Here is a 16964-nt window from a genome sequence, read left to right as displayed (position 1 = left end):
TTTGTCAATTGGGGAATGACATGTATTTATTTTAAATCTAACCTGGTTCTCTATAAATTTGAGAAAATACACATATCAGAAATTTGCTATAACCCCCCCCCAGTTATTGTTTCCCTTCTATTCTTGTTGTACAAAAACTTTAATTTACTATAATCAAAAGTATTCATTTTATATTTTGTGATGTTCTCTATCTCGTTTGGCCATAAATTCTTCCCTTCTCTTCTGGATCTACCAGGTAAACTATTCTATGCCCCCTAAAAAAACTAATGGTAAAAACCCCTTTATGTCTAAGTTATATGCCCATTTTGGGGATATAATTAGGGATATTGACTCAAAATGAGTACCCTATTGCAAATATCAATAATATGGAAATAGATGAGTATAACATAGTATTTCAGAGTTGTTTTAATTTTCATTTCTCTAATGATTAGTGATTTTGAACATTTTTTCCTCTTGGCTATTGATAGTCAAGATAACACAATTAGTGAATGGCAGAGTCAAAATTAGATTTCAAATCTCTTGACTTCCAATGTGGTACTCTTTCCTCTAAACCATAATACTTTCTATTCCATTCTTTTCTATATCATTCCAATTCTTAGAGTGGAAGGGGGTGGCAATGGCAGAAGAGGGAGTGAAAGGTATAAAGACAGGGGATAGGGATGGTGGGAAGAAAGGCCAAATATCCAAGGCAGGAAAGGGCATTGGTGACAAAGATGTGCTATATCCAGAATATGAGGCTCCAGAGGATAGTTGTCCTGCAGTGACAAAGACAAAAGGGTGAGCCAGGTGCTTCCTAATCCCTCTCACAGAGAAGGAAGAAGAGCTGAGTTATCTCATTAGTGCATTTAAAACCAATGAACATTTTGCAATCAACCCTTACCCCAAATGTTCTGAGGCTACCCATCATGAAATTAGGAGTACTCAAAGAGGAGACTGGTCCTTCCCCAGCTTTATGCCCTCTCAAGAGAGGGAGTGATGAGGAGCTAGACTTGGCTTCCATTTTGACCCCAGTTTGGGGTTCTTACCTACTGATGGGTTGAGGAAAGTTAGCCCCTCCCTCTTCATGATCTGAGAATGGGGAAGGAGGGAGGTGAAGGTGGCTTTGGGTTCTTACCACCATAAGATTCTTGCCAGACACCAGGAAAGGCATTACTCGTATACCTTTCTGATGCTGTTCCCAAGCGTGGTTGATAGTGATGTAGTTCTGTGGATGTAGAGGTAAGAAGAGGAGGCATGGGCAGACTGGCTTGGGGCTGCTAGGAAGAAAAGAAGAAAGGGGTAGGAAATTTGGCCTATCTTCCTATGCCTACAAATCAGTGGTCCTGGAAAGAAGTCATTATCATTCCCACACCAGGAAGGTTAGAATTGGCCCTTTGACCTCTCTACAACAAATGAGGGGCTGTGAGATCCCCTGGACCAACCCAACAGCCCTCACCCACTTTTTGGTACCTGTGCGGAAGCAGTCCAATTGGAAGTATCTTGTGAGACCAGACCCTGAGAAATAACTCCAAGATTGGACTGGATCTGCTCAGAACATGGAGCTGGGAAGAACAGGGGGAGTAAGGTAAGGACTGATTTTCCTTGTCCAGTAGGGAAGGGGAGGATGTGTTGAGAAATTTGGGGAAGGGGCATGGATGGACTGGGTGGCAGGAGAATTGGTGAGTGACTATGGACTTGGTATGCCTGAAGGATTAAAGATCAAGGGGAAATCACCCGGGAACTGAGTTTCCCACTTCAATTTCTCTTCCCTTCGCCATTTGGCTCTTCGGTTGGAAAACCAAACCTGAGAATTAGAATGGGATCCAATTAGTTACTGTTAACTTCGTGGTCTCTCCCCATGTACTCACACTAGTATTCCCACTTGAGCTCCTCTTCCCATCCCTTTGTCTTCTCAGGAGGAGAGGTCCCTTCAGCACTTACTCAGCCATATACCAGCTTCTCATCTCACCTTCACTGTAGCCTCAGGCAAAGACGTGGCCTCAGCTAGCTTTCCCCGGGTAGCTGGATCAGGATACTGTACTCTCTGGAACTCTGCCAGGAGACTCACAGAGTGAGGGCATGAGAGATGCAACACAAGAGGATAACAGACGCCCATCCTCAATTCCACGTCTAAAGTAGACGTATTCTGCAACTTTAAACCTGGCTCCCCAATGCAGGGCACCACTGACTTGTACCCATCCCTACTCCCACCCTCATTGTCCCAAGAAGATTCCGGGCCAGTCAGGCCAAGCTGCCATCATCATGGGTTAGTAGTGGGGCCAAGGGGAAGTTTTCTTCTAGACCACTCAGCCCTCTCCCCTCCCCTTCCTAGACCCAACACCTTTTTCGAGGGTCGCAGCCTGATATGGGGAGAAGATAGTTCGATTTCGCTGGCGAGTTCCTGGCCTGGTCCCCCGAGGGGCCTCAGCACCACGGTGGGGGAAGTAGAGACCTGGAGCAGGGGAAGCTGCAGAGAGAGAGGAGTGGCTGATTGTTAGTACCTGGCAATAGGATCTCTAGCATCTCAAAGCTCCTGGGGCAATGCTTGGAGCTCAAGGGAAACCTATTTGCTGACTAAACAAGGACAAATAGATTCTGCATATACAGATCCATGGGCAGAGGAAGGACAGAAGTGTCATAGAAGCACTGGAAAGGATTATGGGGCCGGCTGGAGTTCCAGGTGATGGGTTCTGGAATGTGGCTCTGGGGGGACACTCTTAAGAGTCCATTAGGGTGCAAATGGCCCTTTTCTCCTACTTGTTTTCCTTCCTCCCTGACATCCCTATATACTGCTCCATTTCCCACCTTGCAGTGTGAGTTGGGCCCAGGGAAGCCTCTTGTCTTCTTGTAAGGCCCTTAAAATTCGGTTGATGGAAGAGACCTGGGCAAGAAGGATATAGAAGACAAACTCTGGGGCTATACTGAAATATGGCTATAGCTGAAATTTACCCTAAGGTCTAGGTATTTCTTTTGTTGCTGATCCCCTCTGTATTCTCCCACCCTTTCTCTCCTTAGCAATCTCATTATTCTCCATGTTTACTAAATAGGAGTTGTCTTCTCTTTCCTCCCTCTCTTAAAACATTCTTTTTCTTTTCCCTTTGCTTTTTTCTCTTGCCCACCTTTTTCAGGCGATTAAATTCTAGTTCCCATAGAACTCAGGGAACCTGGCTCATTTCCCTCTACACAGCCCAGTGGTGGCATCTCACAGGGTCATCCAGAAATGAGCCTCTCTCACTGGGTAGGAACAAATACTCACACTGGGTGTCCTGTCTTGGGTGCAGAGCCCTTCAGCACATAACTGGTGACGGATCTCCCAGGCAAAGATAGCAGGACACTCACCCTTGAGCTGGGCAATACGAGCTACCACAGGGGCTGTAACCAGTCGAGGTTTGCTTCCCCCAATGCCCTTAGGCTCCAGAGTACCTGTGCGGTAGTATCTCCCCAGAATCTTGCTCACACAGCCATTAGATACCTGTGTAGAGTGGAAAGATGGAGAGGGACACAACATGGAGGAAGGAATTGCCTCTTTTCAGAAGAAGCCTCTCAGGTAAAATAAAATTCCAAGGATCAAAGACAAGAAAATGCTCCAGAGGAAGTTTTACCTACAGGCTCCAATCTCAAGGAGCATCCTCTAGGAATGCTTTATAAGAAACCAGAGCCAGTTTCCTACTCAGCTTCCTGCCCACCAGTAAGTACCAAAGTACTAGGCTGATACTTACTTTGCCCTCCCCAACTCCTTTCTACCAACTCCTACCCTGAGGCTTCTGGAGATGTCACAGGGCCGAACTCCACTCATGGCCAGCTTCACAATCTGCTGTCGGGTACCCTGGGGCAGGGGTCGTCCATTCACAAAGACTCCCCCTAGCTGATTCACACTACTGACCCCTGGGAAGAAGCAGGACATATCATAGACTGCAGAGGCTTTCCCTCTACCCCCTTGCAGTAGGATACCCTCTAGGACAGCATGATTCAGGGCCAACCAGCATGACTTCTGAGTTGGGTAGGGCTCACCCCTAGGAGCCAGGTTTCCACTCTAGGGCCTCTCAAAGATATCACTTCCTTCTCCCTGGAAAATAGTCGAGAAGTCAATTTTTCCCATTCAGTTATAATTTTCTTTCCAGTCTAGGGGTGGTGGAGAAAGGATGTTAGGGAAGAGGATGTTGTTCCTCATTACATCAGTAAAGGGTAGTCAGAATTGGGAGAGGAAAAGTCCTAAATGGATCAGCCACCCTGCCCCTTCCTACTTAGCTTTAGCTTTCTCAGGATTTCTCTTACCGTTTTGCTGCATGACCTGGGCTGATTTGCCTGACTAGAGGAAAGCAGATATGAGGATCAGGAACATTTAGAACTGGGCCTGTAGTGACATAGAAAATTTGTAGACATCTATCTGGCCTCAGATACTTCCTACCTGTGTGTCCCTGGGCAAGTCACTTAATCTCAATTGTTAGCCATTGTCACTTTTCAGTCTTAGAACTGATGCTGTCAGGAAGTAAGGAAAAAAAAAAAGAAAAGAAAGAAAATTTGTAGACAGCTCCTTGCAAAAGTCTATCTAGAAAATGTAGTAATTTATGTCCTAGAGTCAGAGTAAAAGAAGCATGTTACTCTGCTAACTGAAGGACAGGAAGACTAGTATAATCATAATGGCTAACATTTTTTTTTAAGTTTTAAGTTTTGCAAAACACATTACATATACTGTGTCATTTAGTCATCACATCACAACAGCCTTATGAGGTAATTTTTATTATTAATCCCTTTGTAATTTTATCCTCAAACCACCTTTGAGTACTTATCCTCAAGTACTCTTTCAACTTTCTAATGACTACCAATGACAGCACCATCTTCCCAAACATCCAGGCTTGTAATCTCATTATCATCCTCACCTCCTCACTCTAATTCACTCCAGATATCCACTATATGCCCAGTCTTATGCTTTGACCTTTATACTGTATCTCTTAGACATTGTTTTCTTTCTTCTCACAGTTATCACCCTAGTTTAGGCCCTTATCACCTCTTGCCTTAACTATTTTAACAGGTCTCTAACTGGTCTCCCTGCCTTAATTCTCTCTCCATTCCAATCCATACTCCACTCAGCTAATAAAGGGATTTTCTTAAAACAAACATCTGACTATGTCATCAGTCTCCCTTCTTCTTCCCCTCCCTCCCTCCTTCTCTCTTTCTCTCTCTCTCTCAACAAATTCCAGTGGTTTCTAGATTTATAGTGATTTCCCAAATAGATCAAAGAAAGAAAAAATGACTTATGTACAAAAATAATTGTAAAGTCTGTTTCATAGTAGCCCTAACCTGTAAACTAATGAAATGCCTACCTATTCAAATTGGCTAAACAAATTATGGTAAATTGATGTAACAGAATGTTAGTGTCATGAGAAATGACAAAATGGATAGTTTCAGAGGAAACTGGGAAGACCTCTATGAACTGATACAGAGTAAAATGAGCAGAACTACAATAATATCATACAATAACGACAATATCCTTGGAAAAGATAACTTTGAAGGACTTTAGAACTCTGACCAATGCGATAATAAACCACAAACCCAAAGGACTAAAGATGAGCCATACTACCTCTAGCTAGGAAGGTGATGGACTCAAGATGCAAAAATGAGACGTAACTTTTTAGATATAGCCAATGTGGGGATTTGTTTTTCTGAACCATGAATATTTGTTATTGAGGATGGGGGGGTTATTTTAAAAAATCATTTAGTTAGGGAGGGGAGCAGTGAGAAAATTAATAAAATACTTGTAAAATAACAAATTCCAGTGGTTTTTTTTTTTATTACTTCTAGGATCAAATGGAAAATCTTCTATTTGGGACTTTTAACCCTACACAACATGGATCCTTCCTACTTTTCTAATCGTTCTATACTTTATTCTCCTTCACACATTCCATGATCCAGCTAACTTAAACAAGGTATTAATCACCATAGCCTTAGGTCTAGGACCTGTTAGTTCAAGGCAGCATCCTGTCTAGCCTGGAGATTAGCACTTGGATCCATCTTTAGTGATTCATGTCTCTCTCTGCCTATCCTGAAGGTGATTCTCCAGAGTCACTGTGATCCTCTAGGTAGGTATTTTATTAGTAGCTTTCAGGTAGCTTAAGGGAATTGATCCTCAGGCCCTATCCTATTAGGATGATACACTTCTTTTCCATCTTCAATAGCATGCTCTCTGAAATACTCTACTAAAACCTGTATGGAAAGGGGAAAGGGAAAGCTTTTTCTCTGGGTGTCTTCTGAAGACGTCAGCAACTTAGCTTTGGCCTGAGATTCCTGCTGAAAATAGTTTGTACAGCATCTTGAATAGGGAGTTGATCTCAGAGTCAAGAAAACTTGGATTCAAACCCTGCATGTGCTTACTAGCAATGTGACTCTTGGGTAAGTTATTAACTTATTAATGCCCCCCAGCCAATTTTCTATGACTTTCCATTGCAGAACTGGTATTAATCCATTTGCCTTGGTTGAGGGTTTCTCTATACTATTGATATAATTTTTTTAAAGCAAAAAGGGAAGGATCTCAAGGGAAGAAACTCAATTTCTTTTTTTTAAACCCTTACTTACCCTTGCTTAGTGGATTGAGAACCAGTCTCAGAGTTGGAGGTTCAAATCAGAACCCATACACTTCCTAGCTGGGTGACCCTGAGCAAGTCACTTCACCCCATTGCCTAGTCTTTACCACTCTTCTGACATGGAACCAATACACAGAATTGATTCTAAAGTGGAAGGTAAGGGTTTAAAAAATAAAGTGCATGTTTCTTCAACCACTTGTTCTCCCCCAAACTGAGAAAGATGGGTAAAACATTTCATACTGAGCAAGAGATAGACCCTGCCTAGGTAAAGTAAATAATAAAATACAGGGCACCAAGAATTTGAGTTTCTTAGCTTGGGTACTTTCTTTTGGTCCCCTTTTCCACCCTTCTGAATGGCTGCTATGAAAAGTAATAGGATAATGGAGTAAGGGGCTAAAAGAACTACATAAAGGCAATGTGAAGAAAGTAGCAGGTTTTCAACTCAGACTTGAAACCTGGGAGTATCTGTTCCCATAGATGAAAATTAAGAGTGAAGAAACTGAGGGGAGCTCAGGCTCATTCCTTCTAAAATCACCCTCCTCTAATATATACACCCACACTTGCATCCTATTTCCAACAGCCACACACATGCTTACAACATGCACATTAACTTATTTAACAAAATAATTGATGATTGTGGTAATAGGAGAGGAGGATAGAAGAATGAAAGAGGCAGGAACAAGTTGCTGCAAGGACAGCAGAAAGAGTTAGGTTGGGATTGGACACACAAAGACATGGAGCCAACACAGAGAGGCAGAACAGACAATGAGTTTGCAAGGTGAGCTACCTGTGTGGAGTTGAGTGGGGAGCTTTAGGTGAGAGATCAACCAATCTCTTCTGAGAAGGTAGATTGCTGGAGCTTCACTTCAAGCACCCTGGAGTGGTGAGTTCTGGTCCCAGGAATAGTCCTCCCCTCTCTTCACCAGAGAAGCAACTCTAGAGCTGCCTTGGGGTGGGGGGGGGGGGGTCCAGTTCTATAAAGAGCCAGAGCTCAGGTGCAGAGGGCAGGCTTCTGGGAGCAGCCAGTGATGTCACAGGCCATGAGGAAAGGAGAGAGGAGGAGGGAGGTGTGCACCATGGGTCTGACTCTTTTTCTGAGGCAAGTCAGCCCAAAGCTACCTTCCCTATTCACTCCCCAAGTTCTAAAGGCTGAGATTCTACCTTGTCCACACACCTCCCATCACCAAGCATCCACCTGGGCCAGGCCTTTTGGGGTGGACAGACACATATTTCCATTCATGTACATATATACATACATAAATGCAAACATAAACATGCATATTATGAACACTCTCCATGTCCCCATTCATATGGAGAGAAAAGTCTAAGGAACACACCGTATAGAGGAATCCAGAAATATTTCTAATTAACTGTCAAAGTCATGTCAACACATTCATATAAAGATACATACCTGAACATTCCTGGACACAGATACAAAGAAATTTATCAGCACATATATCTGAGTATATTTCTTCCATTTCAACTGTGGTTTTGCTGAGATATATGCCATATTTTATTTCCACATAGATGCATATCATAGAAAATATGTAAATGGAGATAGGTAGACAGAAAGAAAAAAGGGAAGGAAGGAAGGAAGGAAGGAAGGAAGGAAGGAAGGAAGGAAGGAAGGAAGGAAGGAAGGAAGGAAGGAAGGAAGGAAGGAAGGAAAATTTATATTAGATCAAGTTGAGATCTCAAACACTAGGCCACTGAGCATGATGGGCATATATTTGGTAGTAGGCTTTACATGGAATGAGACCTCATAGAATCTTCAGTCTTTTACCTTATTTTGGTGACTTCTTGGGGAAGTTGCTAGTATGAGAGCAATGGCATCTTGTTGTTGCTATATATTGATGAAGTGGTAGGAATGATACCAATAGGTGTATGTAGAGGAGAATGTGGGGATGCCTGTGGGTTGGAGTGTAGCCTTAGCTCTTCCTCCTTCAATCCTAAGTGCTAACTGTCTTCCCTTTTCACAAGATTACTATATGTATATTCGTTATCATAAAGAGTGAAACTCAATATGCACAACTGTCTCCACATATTGGCTAGGTCTCCATTTTGAGGTGCACAGGATGGTAGTACAGAAGTTGATCTAGATTCTCTAAAGGTTTGCTAGGCCCTTCACAAGAGGGAGACAAAGAAAAAGGAAGCCCAGAATCCCAGAAATCTCACTGTATCTTCACATCATAATGTCAAACCCTAACAGAAATCAGCAGTAAGAGTAAATTATGGGACAGTCAGCAATAAAGGGTCAATGAGGTCTGACTCAGCTAGGGGTGGGAGTGCCTGTGTTTTGTGGAGATGTGCTATACATTTCTCTAAATTCTTTATTTTTTATTGATTAAGGAGCAGAGTTCAGAGTGCATATGAAAGAAGGGGAACAATCTTCTTTCAGACTACAGCTCTATGCTCCATGTACCAATTAAGGGTGTTTCTTCCTTAGCCCAAAGCTCACAAATCTTTCATTATTTCAGCACTTTTCCCTCAGCTCTATCAAAGCAGTTCTATTGACTTTGGCTAAGTGTAAGGGTGGGTCCTGAAAGATGGATTCAGGACCGCAGAACGTGGAAAGCACCCCTGTTAGTGGGAATGCCTGGTTCAGTTCCTGCCTGCTGCTGTTTGTCCCTGGATAATCAATTATCCCCTTGGGCCTGAGTGGTTTAAGAAACAAGGAATAATGTTTAATGAGACCTACTTAAAGCTGTTGTTCAACAAATCTTCCCTCCTATCCATCACAGATCCCTAAGTCTAGCCCACAGCAATGCCCACAGTGTTAAGGAGATTCAGGTCGCTGCACCCCAGGCCATGATCTTCTAGTAAACAGCTGCATGAGGATGGGGGTTGGGTGGGGATATAGGGGGGTTGTGCTAAGACAAGCCTTGGCAGATGGTGGTGACTGTGATTTCCCCCATAAACCTCTCCCTCCCCCTGCCTTTACAACGGCGCGCTCCGGAGTGAGCAAATACAGGCTCCAGACCAGGGGGGGACTGGGGTGGAAGGGTGCCTGGGAGCTGGGCTCCAAAGGAGGGGGGAGCCAAGGTAAGCCCAGAGGCTTAGCTACTCAGCCCTCTGCCCAGCTTACTGCACTATTTGAGGAGCAAATATCAACCTTTGCGACCAGGTTCCCCCAACAGCCCCCACCCCATCCCGGGGCTAATTGTCCCTCATTAGCTAGCTTGGCCCCCAAGCTGCCGCCTGCCCCCGCCATCTGCTCACAATTATACATTAACCCGAAGACCTAGCCACCCGCCAACCAGGTTGTGCGCCCCTCTCCGAGGTTGACCGGACTCTTCTGTCCTCCACCAGTCTCACTGTATAACCCAGCCTGCTTAGCGTTTTCTACCCAGAGAAGGCCCTAATATAGAAATCTACAGTTCAGGAGAAAGTCCCGCTCTCCCGAGACCAGGCTCAACCACTTTGCCCTGCCCTTCAAGGCCCCACTACCTGCTGAGGCCCGTGCGTAAAGCTGGAGAGTGCAGGGCGCGGTAGGCGCAAGGAACCCTGGTGGGGCGGGGAAAAGACTTCAACCTATTACCACTTCTAGGCTTTCTCTTTTCTATCCCATCACAAAATCAAGGTTCTCGTCATCAGAAGACCTACCTCTAATCTTGGCAGTCCCTCTCTCTGAAAAGCCTCCACTTGAATTACCCCACAGAGCGCACGGCGCCACCTCTCCAAAATAGCTCTGCATCTTCTTGCGCCTTCTAGTTTTAGCAAGTGGAGATAATCGTTCTTATGTCAGCTGTGGAATCCTGTTTTTTTCTCCCTCTTTCCCAGACCCTAGACTCTCCATTCTGGAAATAAAGAACACCCAGGTTAATCATAATGGCCCTCTATTTTTAGGAGGTCTCCGACTCTAGCTATCAAAGCGCCCTCCGTCTATCTGTCCCTACGGCTTCTCAGTTCTGCTGAAGCACTGCTCTTTGAGCCCTGAGGCAGAATGGGGGTGGGGGCAGCGCCTGCACAAACGGAGAATAACTAAGCTTTAGAAAGTTCTGCTCTTTTCTCCCTCCTCTACTTTTCTAAGCCACGTCGGACCCTTCTGGAGACTCAGGCTCCCCATACCCATACAACTTGGAAGCTGGGAAGGTCTCCTTCCCTGGACCTCAGGCACATAGCTGAGCTGCAAAGGGCATGTTGTGAGCTGGGAAAAAATAGGCAAAAGGCTGGCATTTGAGGAGAAAATCCAGATGTCAGAATCTGGAATCATGGGAGACATTATGAGGCCCAGAGAACTTAATGACCTTTGAGAAAACGGCATGCCTGTGACTCTCTGATGAGGGGGAGGGGGAAGGAGGACAGAATTGATCAATCCACCAGACTGAAGACAGAAGAGGGGATTCCTTTGGGTAGCGAAGTTTAGGAGGGAAGAGATCTCTCTCTCTGTCTGTCTCATGTGAAGAGAAGGCTTCATTTTGTTTTTGATTTTTGTTTTGTTTTTCCTCAAGTTGTTTTTTTAAATCCTCCCTTGAATCTTAGGAAGTGACAATGCAATTTGACTGTAGACAGATATCTTCTAAAGTATCAACTCTATCCAAATACTCCCAAATCTCTCAGTTCTCATCTCTGTAGGAAATAAGGAAAGTCTTCTTTCTGTATGTTAGATAGTCAATAAGAATTTATTAAGCCTTATTTTTTAACAGGCACTCCGAAAAGCCCTAGGAAAACCAAGAAAGGCAAAAACAAAGGCCTTGTACTCACAGAGCATAAATTCTAATGATGGAGAGAATATAGAAGATATGTCAACTATGTAAACATAAGATTCATATAGAGTAGATGAAAGGCAGGAAGCTTCTGGAGTGCAAACAATTCTCAGAATAAAAATAATGTTTGCTAGATGGATACTTGCAGAGCTGAGCTTTCAACACATCTCAATTTATGCAACAGTTCCACTCCCAGATACCCGAACCAGTACAGATGGACTTCTTCTAGAATACTTTCTGAACACTATGTCCTGAAGCCTGGAATTATAGGCTTTATGATGACTATTTATGTATTTACAGAATTTGGGGCTTTCTGACGGTGAGCTAATTCTTGATTTGGTGGCATATTTGGCTTGTTTTGGCTGTGTGTGAAAGGGAAAGAAGATTATATCTTGGGTAACTTTTGCCTCCTACCATTTCTGTTCCAAAGACTGCAGGTAGTGTTTTTCCTCCTTTTCTTCTAAACATTTCCTTGGTTTCTCACCTCCACTTCTCCTATTTGGTTTGTCCTTCTCTCACTTTCTCCCGAAAGTTTCTTTAATTCATCACATGGGTATTCTGTCATCCAATAAATAGAATCAAGGGAAGGAAGAAGCAGGGAGGATGGGGAAAATGGTGGGGAGGGGACAAGAATTATGTGTAGATAAATAGTTGAAGTCTTATTATTCACTTCAGCTTGCTGCAGTTTAATACTATCAGGCAACTGGGTTCTTAATGAAACATTCCTCTAGGTTTCAATCTCAGGTCAATGTACTTATTTATTTCTAATCCTTCAATTATTCTGTTTTTCCTGGCAGGAACACAGGACAAAACTGTTCTATGTATGTGCCCTATGTCTCCCCTAGGTTACATTTCCAATTGCGTTATCAAATTCCTCTTTTCTGGTATACCTTCCAGGAAAAAATGCTCAAGACAAGCTCTCATTCTGTTTTTGATTTGCTCCCTTCTCTCCTCCTCCCTGGTTATATGTTTTATACTGTTTAGGGCTTAGCAATACTGACTCTCCATCTAGCCAGTCAGGACATTTTCATTTCAATTTACTTGTGCTTTTTAAATTCTTTACTCTTAAAGAGAGATGGAACAGCATAGTTGATGGAGAGTTGGAACTGAGAAGACTTAAATTTAAGCCTGCCTCTGACAAATAATGGCTGTTTGACTCTGGACAAGCCACTTAATTTCTCAGTGGCTTAGGCAACTTTCTAAAACTACAAATTTCAGAGAAGTTCACAAGAGATAGATTTGGAATTTGAATCCAGGTCTCTGACTTCAAAGCCAGAGCTCTTTTTCCTGTACCATACTGCCTTATGTCATTTAAGTTCTCTGAGACTCAGCATCCTCATCTGTAAAATGGAGATAATAATACCTGTAGTAATAATATCTGAAAGCACTTTACATATGTAATTTCTTTTTGTCCTCATGACCTCAATCAAGCACTATTATTATATATTATATATAGGTATATACATGTTTGTGCACAGATTTATATATATCTAATCAGGAAACTGAAGATTAAAGAGATAAAATTATTTTTCCTGGGTTAATAAGTATGAAAGTCAGGATTTGAAGCCAGAACTACTTTCAAGTCCAGTGTTCTACCTATTATATCTCCTAACTGCCTCACAAGTCTATTTTGAGGATCAAATTAGATCATCAATGTGCTTTATAAAACCATAAGTGCCATAAAAGTGCCAGAAATATCACCTGGAAAGTGTTTAATTCCTACATTCCATGTCACACTGCCCACAACATATAATTGTTGTTCAGACTTTTCAGTTGTCTCCAATTCTTCTTGACCTCATTTGGAGTTTTCTTGGCAAAGCTATTGGTGTAGTTTGATGTTTCCTTCTTCAGCTCATTTTACAGATGAGGAACTGAAGCAAACAGGGTTAAGTGACATGCCCAGGGTCACACAACTAGTAAGTATCTGAGGGCAGATTTAAACCCAGGAAGATGGGTCTTCCTGACTTCAAGCTCTGCACTCTATTCACTTTGCCATTTAGCTGCCCCACTATATGTAATTAAATGTAGACATTTATTGGATTTATTTCCTTTTCATTATAAAAACTAGAATAAATAGCAGGATATCTAACACCAAATTTACTTTGTGATTACTCTTGCCCCAGTCAAACAAAGCTCCTGTTTAAATATAAGCATATATATATATATATGCACATATATATATACACACATATATATATGTGGGTGTGTGCTTATACATTTGTGGTTGGAATGGTCCCAACACCTTCATCTTTAGAGCTGTAGAGAAAATGTCTCTTATCACTAGTGATGCCTGAAAGTTTGCCTTGGCTAACTAAAACAAGGACCTTGCAATATGCTCAACATTTATCACATACATTCTATTGTTTAGTGCTTATAACATTCAAATATTAAATTTGGCCAAGGGAGAAACTGTCCCTGTATTTTCCTACCCCCTTCAGTCCAACTGGATTGGTCAAGGATTCAGAGTTCTGGCTAGCATTGATCTAGGAAGACTATTCTTTAAGTAAATTAGGAAACATGTCAACAAATGGGCAAACCACAATCTCTGAAGTGATCCCTTGAGTAATGATACAGCCTCCAAGAGAATTATAAGAAGTCAGCTCCACAGCAGCCCAGGAAATTGTTCAGTCAGTGACCACTAGTTTTTGTGACACCAGACCTCAAATCCTGCTCAGTTCCAAACTAATGGTTTCTCCAGTGCTAGACAAGATGGAGTGTGGGGCAACTATAAAGTAATTCTTCAACACAGTCAATAAACATTCATTAAGTGTCTACTATGTGTTATAGGCTGAACAAACAAAGACAGGAATCTCTGCTCTCTAAGAGTTCACAATATAAGAGGGAATCATAACATTAAGAAAAGAAGCTGGAAAGTGGCTGGGAATAGGAAGGTAACTTTGGCTGGGGATGGGACATGATGAAGTCCTGCAATAGAGATGGGAAATGATCTGAAGAGGCTTGAGTTTCAGAGCTGATTTCATCCTGAAGAAGGATGAGTTTCTGGAGATCATGAAAATCAAGAAATCAGCCCAATGGGAAGTGATATTTCGGAAGGACTGTTTAAAAGGCATCAACCCAGATGTGAGAGTGCTGCACTTATTAAAATGATACATAGCAGAGAGATGGGAAATGGAGTATTCTGTGTGAAGAACAATAAAGTCAGTCTATCTAGATGGTAACGTACAGAAGGGGCTTGATGCTCAGTTCAGCTGGAAAAGTAGTGCAGAGAAGGAAAAGTTATGAAATGCTTTAAAAGCAACAAAAACATGCATACATTTGAATCGAACATTATCATCAGTAATTATCTCAGATCCACAATACAAATACAGGTGTGTGGAATTTCACGATGACAAAAAGATATATGGGTTTGATAATGATCATTACTAGAAATTGTATTGTACTTTTAGGTTTGCAACAAACTTTACAAATATTATCTCATTTAATCCTCACAGCAACCATGGGAGGTAGGTGCTACCACCCATTTTACAGATGAGAAACTGAGTCTAAAAGAGCTTAAATGACTTCCTCAGGGTCACACAGATAAGTAAAGGCCTGAAGCTGGCTTTGAACTCAGGTCGTCCTGACTCTTTACTCTTTATATTCATTACTGTACCCACTTTATCAGCTAGCTGCATACACATAGTGTCAGAAAATATAAGTGAGGTAATGGGGTCACCAGGGATATTATAATAAACTAAGGGGTTTGTGGGAACACACTTTGGGATTTAAGAGAGACTGGACCAGGGTGAAGAGAACAGAGTTTATTGGATTTCCACAGGAATGGCAGTTGATCTTAACTGTCACCCAGCTTCCACTAGACCAGAGTATTAACAGGCTAACAAGGTAAAAGGGACTTAACAGCTTTAATTATGTTAGACTAAAAGGTGGGAAAGGATTTCTATATTTAAAATCTAAGGGATAAAACCACAGGGCAATGGGAGGACTTATGCTACTCTTATCTAAGTGATTTAAACTAACAGGGCCCAAGGAGCTATAAATGGAGTCTCTGGGTTTCTGCCTCAAACCTGGAACCTGCCAGGCTTGAGTACAGCTAGGACTTTGTGGCTTTGGGATTCTCACTGCAATCCACTGATGATCTCTGGATGCCAGGAGTCAAGATGATCTCAGGTACCAGGTAGAGAGGGCTCTGCTTGAAGCACTGTCCTCCAGTTTTCAAACTTCTCCTCCTCTCTTGGCTCTGTAGATTTGTCCTTTTCTTAGATGCCACACCACACAGGATCCCAGGGGAAATCAGGAAGCAGGGTGTCCTTTGCTCTGAGGTCTCCCAGGCTGGCAACAGTTTTGCCCACCACTAATGGAGTCCACACACATAGGCATAAACATAACATGAACTAACCAGCAATAGCATGCATATACACACGTGTGTATGAAAAAGTTATATTCTGTAATCCAAATACCCAGGTTACATTCAATATATAGTACATAGCATCACCTATTAGGGTTATATAGGGGGATAGAGATTAGAATCTGTCATTTCATTATCAGAAGAAATTCTTGGTTATGGAAGCCCTCTCTGCTAGTAGGGGTCTGTACCTTCTATGCAAGTTACCACCTTAAGGGTATTGCCTAGAGCAGTGTGAAGGGACTTTCCCAAGATCAAATAGCCAGTATGTGTCAGAGTAAGGCTTTGAATCTAGTTCTTCCTGGCTATGAATCCAGCTCTCTTTCAACTATAGTATTTTGCCCTTCTATCAGGATTACATTCAAAGTATATTATATTCACTTCATTAATGGGTGCCATCTGGCTTTATGTATAACCACTTCCATTGTTCCTGGAGAAACATGTCAGCCTGGTTAGATCATCCTGGCACTCTAGCAGAGAGATGCCCATTCTGACCCCTTAATATCTTTAGAACCACTGGCTTGCAGTTATTAGCCTGCGCTATTCACTAACTGTCCCCAGCAACTAGTAAGTCAGGTCTTATAAATAACTTCCATTTCTTATGAAACTCCATTGCTGGAGAGTTAGAGGCACAAAGGGTATAGCTTCTAGCTTCAGGTCTCTCTCTTGGTCCTGTCAAAAATCCTCTCAGGATAGGAAAGTCTTCCTTGATTTCTCAGACTTTCAAAAGGGTACCAGAGTACAATTTCATCTTATCTCAATCCTCTTGATAGAAGCCATTGTCTGATCCAGACAGATCTATCTGAAACAGGGAACTAACTGCCCTCCTTAGGTCCCACCTAAGCAATTATCTGTTGCTCTTATACTCCTGGTCACTTAGGAGTATGACTAATTCCCCTCTGAGTGGTAGATCTGAGTGGTAGATATTGTGTCTTCCTTGGACACTAAGACTTTTTAAAAGATCTCAATCCTCTGGCTGGAAATCCTGACAGTAAACTGAATTATCAAACCATTACTTCTTCCTCTCCAAGCTCTTCTGTGTTGAAATAACCAATGTCTTAGTCAAAAAACATACTTCTTGGGTTTTTTTCCGGGTTAAGATAGCAGCAGAGTAAGAAGCAGCTCTTAACCTCTCCTGACCAAAACACACAAAACTCCTCAAGGGGACATAAAAACGAGTCCAGGCGAATGGAGGAACCCCACAACAGGGCACAGCGTGGAAGGTACGTGGAATTGGGACATTTCCATGCTATAAAGGGGTGAAACAGCTCTCACTAAATCGCAGGCTGAGCAACCACCCCACCCCCACCCCCTCCACACACAACACCTATAGCG

At 42.5% G+C, this 16964-nt stretch overlaps 1 protein-coding gene across 1 annotated transcript; it reads right to left on the bottom strand.

Moving 5' to 3' along the window:
• Nucleotides 1–1149: 1149 nt before the first annotated feature.
• On the bottom strand, nt 1150–4267 carry PAX4 (paired box 4). Its single transcript, XM_044679026.1, has 8 exons — nt 4255–4267; nt 3734–3864; nt 3236–3451; nt 2785–2860; nt 2321–2446; nt 1949–2031; nt 1714–1783; nt 1150–1256 (listed from the first exon to the last, which is right to left on the bottom strand). Exons 1-8 carry the CDS (start codon nt 4265–4267, stop codon nt 1150–1152), a joined length of 822 nt encoding a protein of 273 aa, XP_044534961.1.
• Nucleotides 4268–16964: the final 12697 nt, after the last annotated feature.

This window comes from Gracilinanus agilis, chromosome 5 (assembly GCF_016433145.1).
Source record: "Gracilinanus agilis isolate LMUSP501 chromosome 5, AgileGrace, whole genome shotgun sequence".
Lineage (NCBI taxonomy): Eukaryota > Metazoa > Chordata > Mammalia > Didelphimorphia > Didelphidae > Gracilinanus > Gracilinanus agilis.
The sequence above is the reverse complement of the archived record's forward strand: the minus strand, read 5'-3'. Positions and strand labels throughout refer to the sequence as shown.

Bases quoted from the DNA above. Each gene is read 5' to 3' on its own strand.
- PAX4 (XM_044679026.1), bottom strand. The intron at 2,861-3,235 runs GTGAGTATTTGT...CTTCTTGCCCAG, and splicing joins CCCAAGACAGGACACCCAGT to GTCTCTTCCATCAACCGAAT. The intron at 2,032-2,320 runs GTGTTGGGTCTA...GTCTCCTGGCAG, and splicing joins GGCTGCGACCCTCGAAAAAG to AGTTCCAGAGAGTACAGTAT.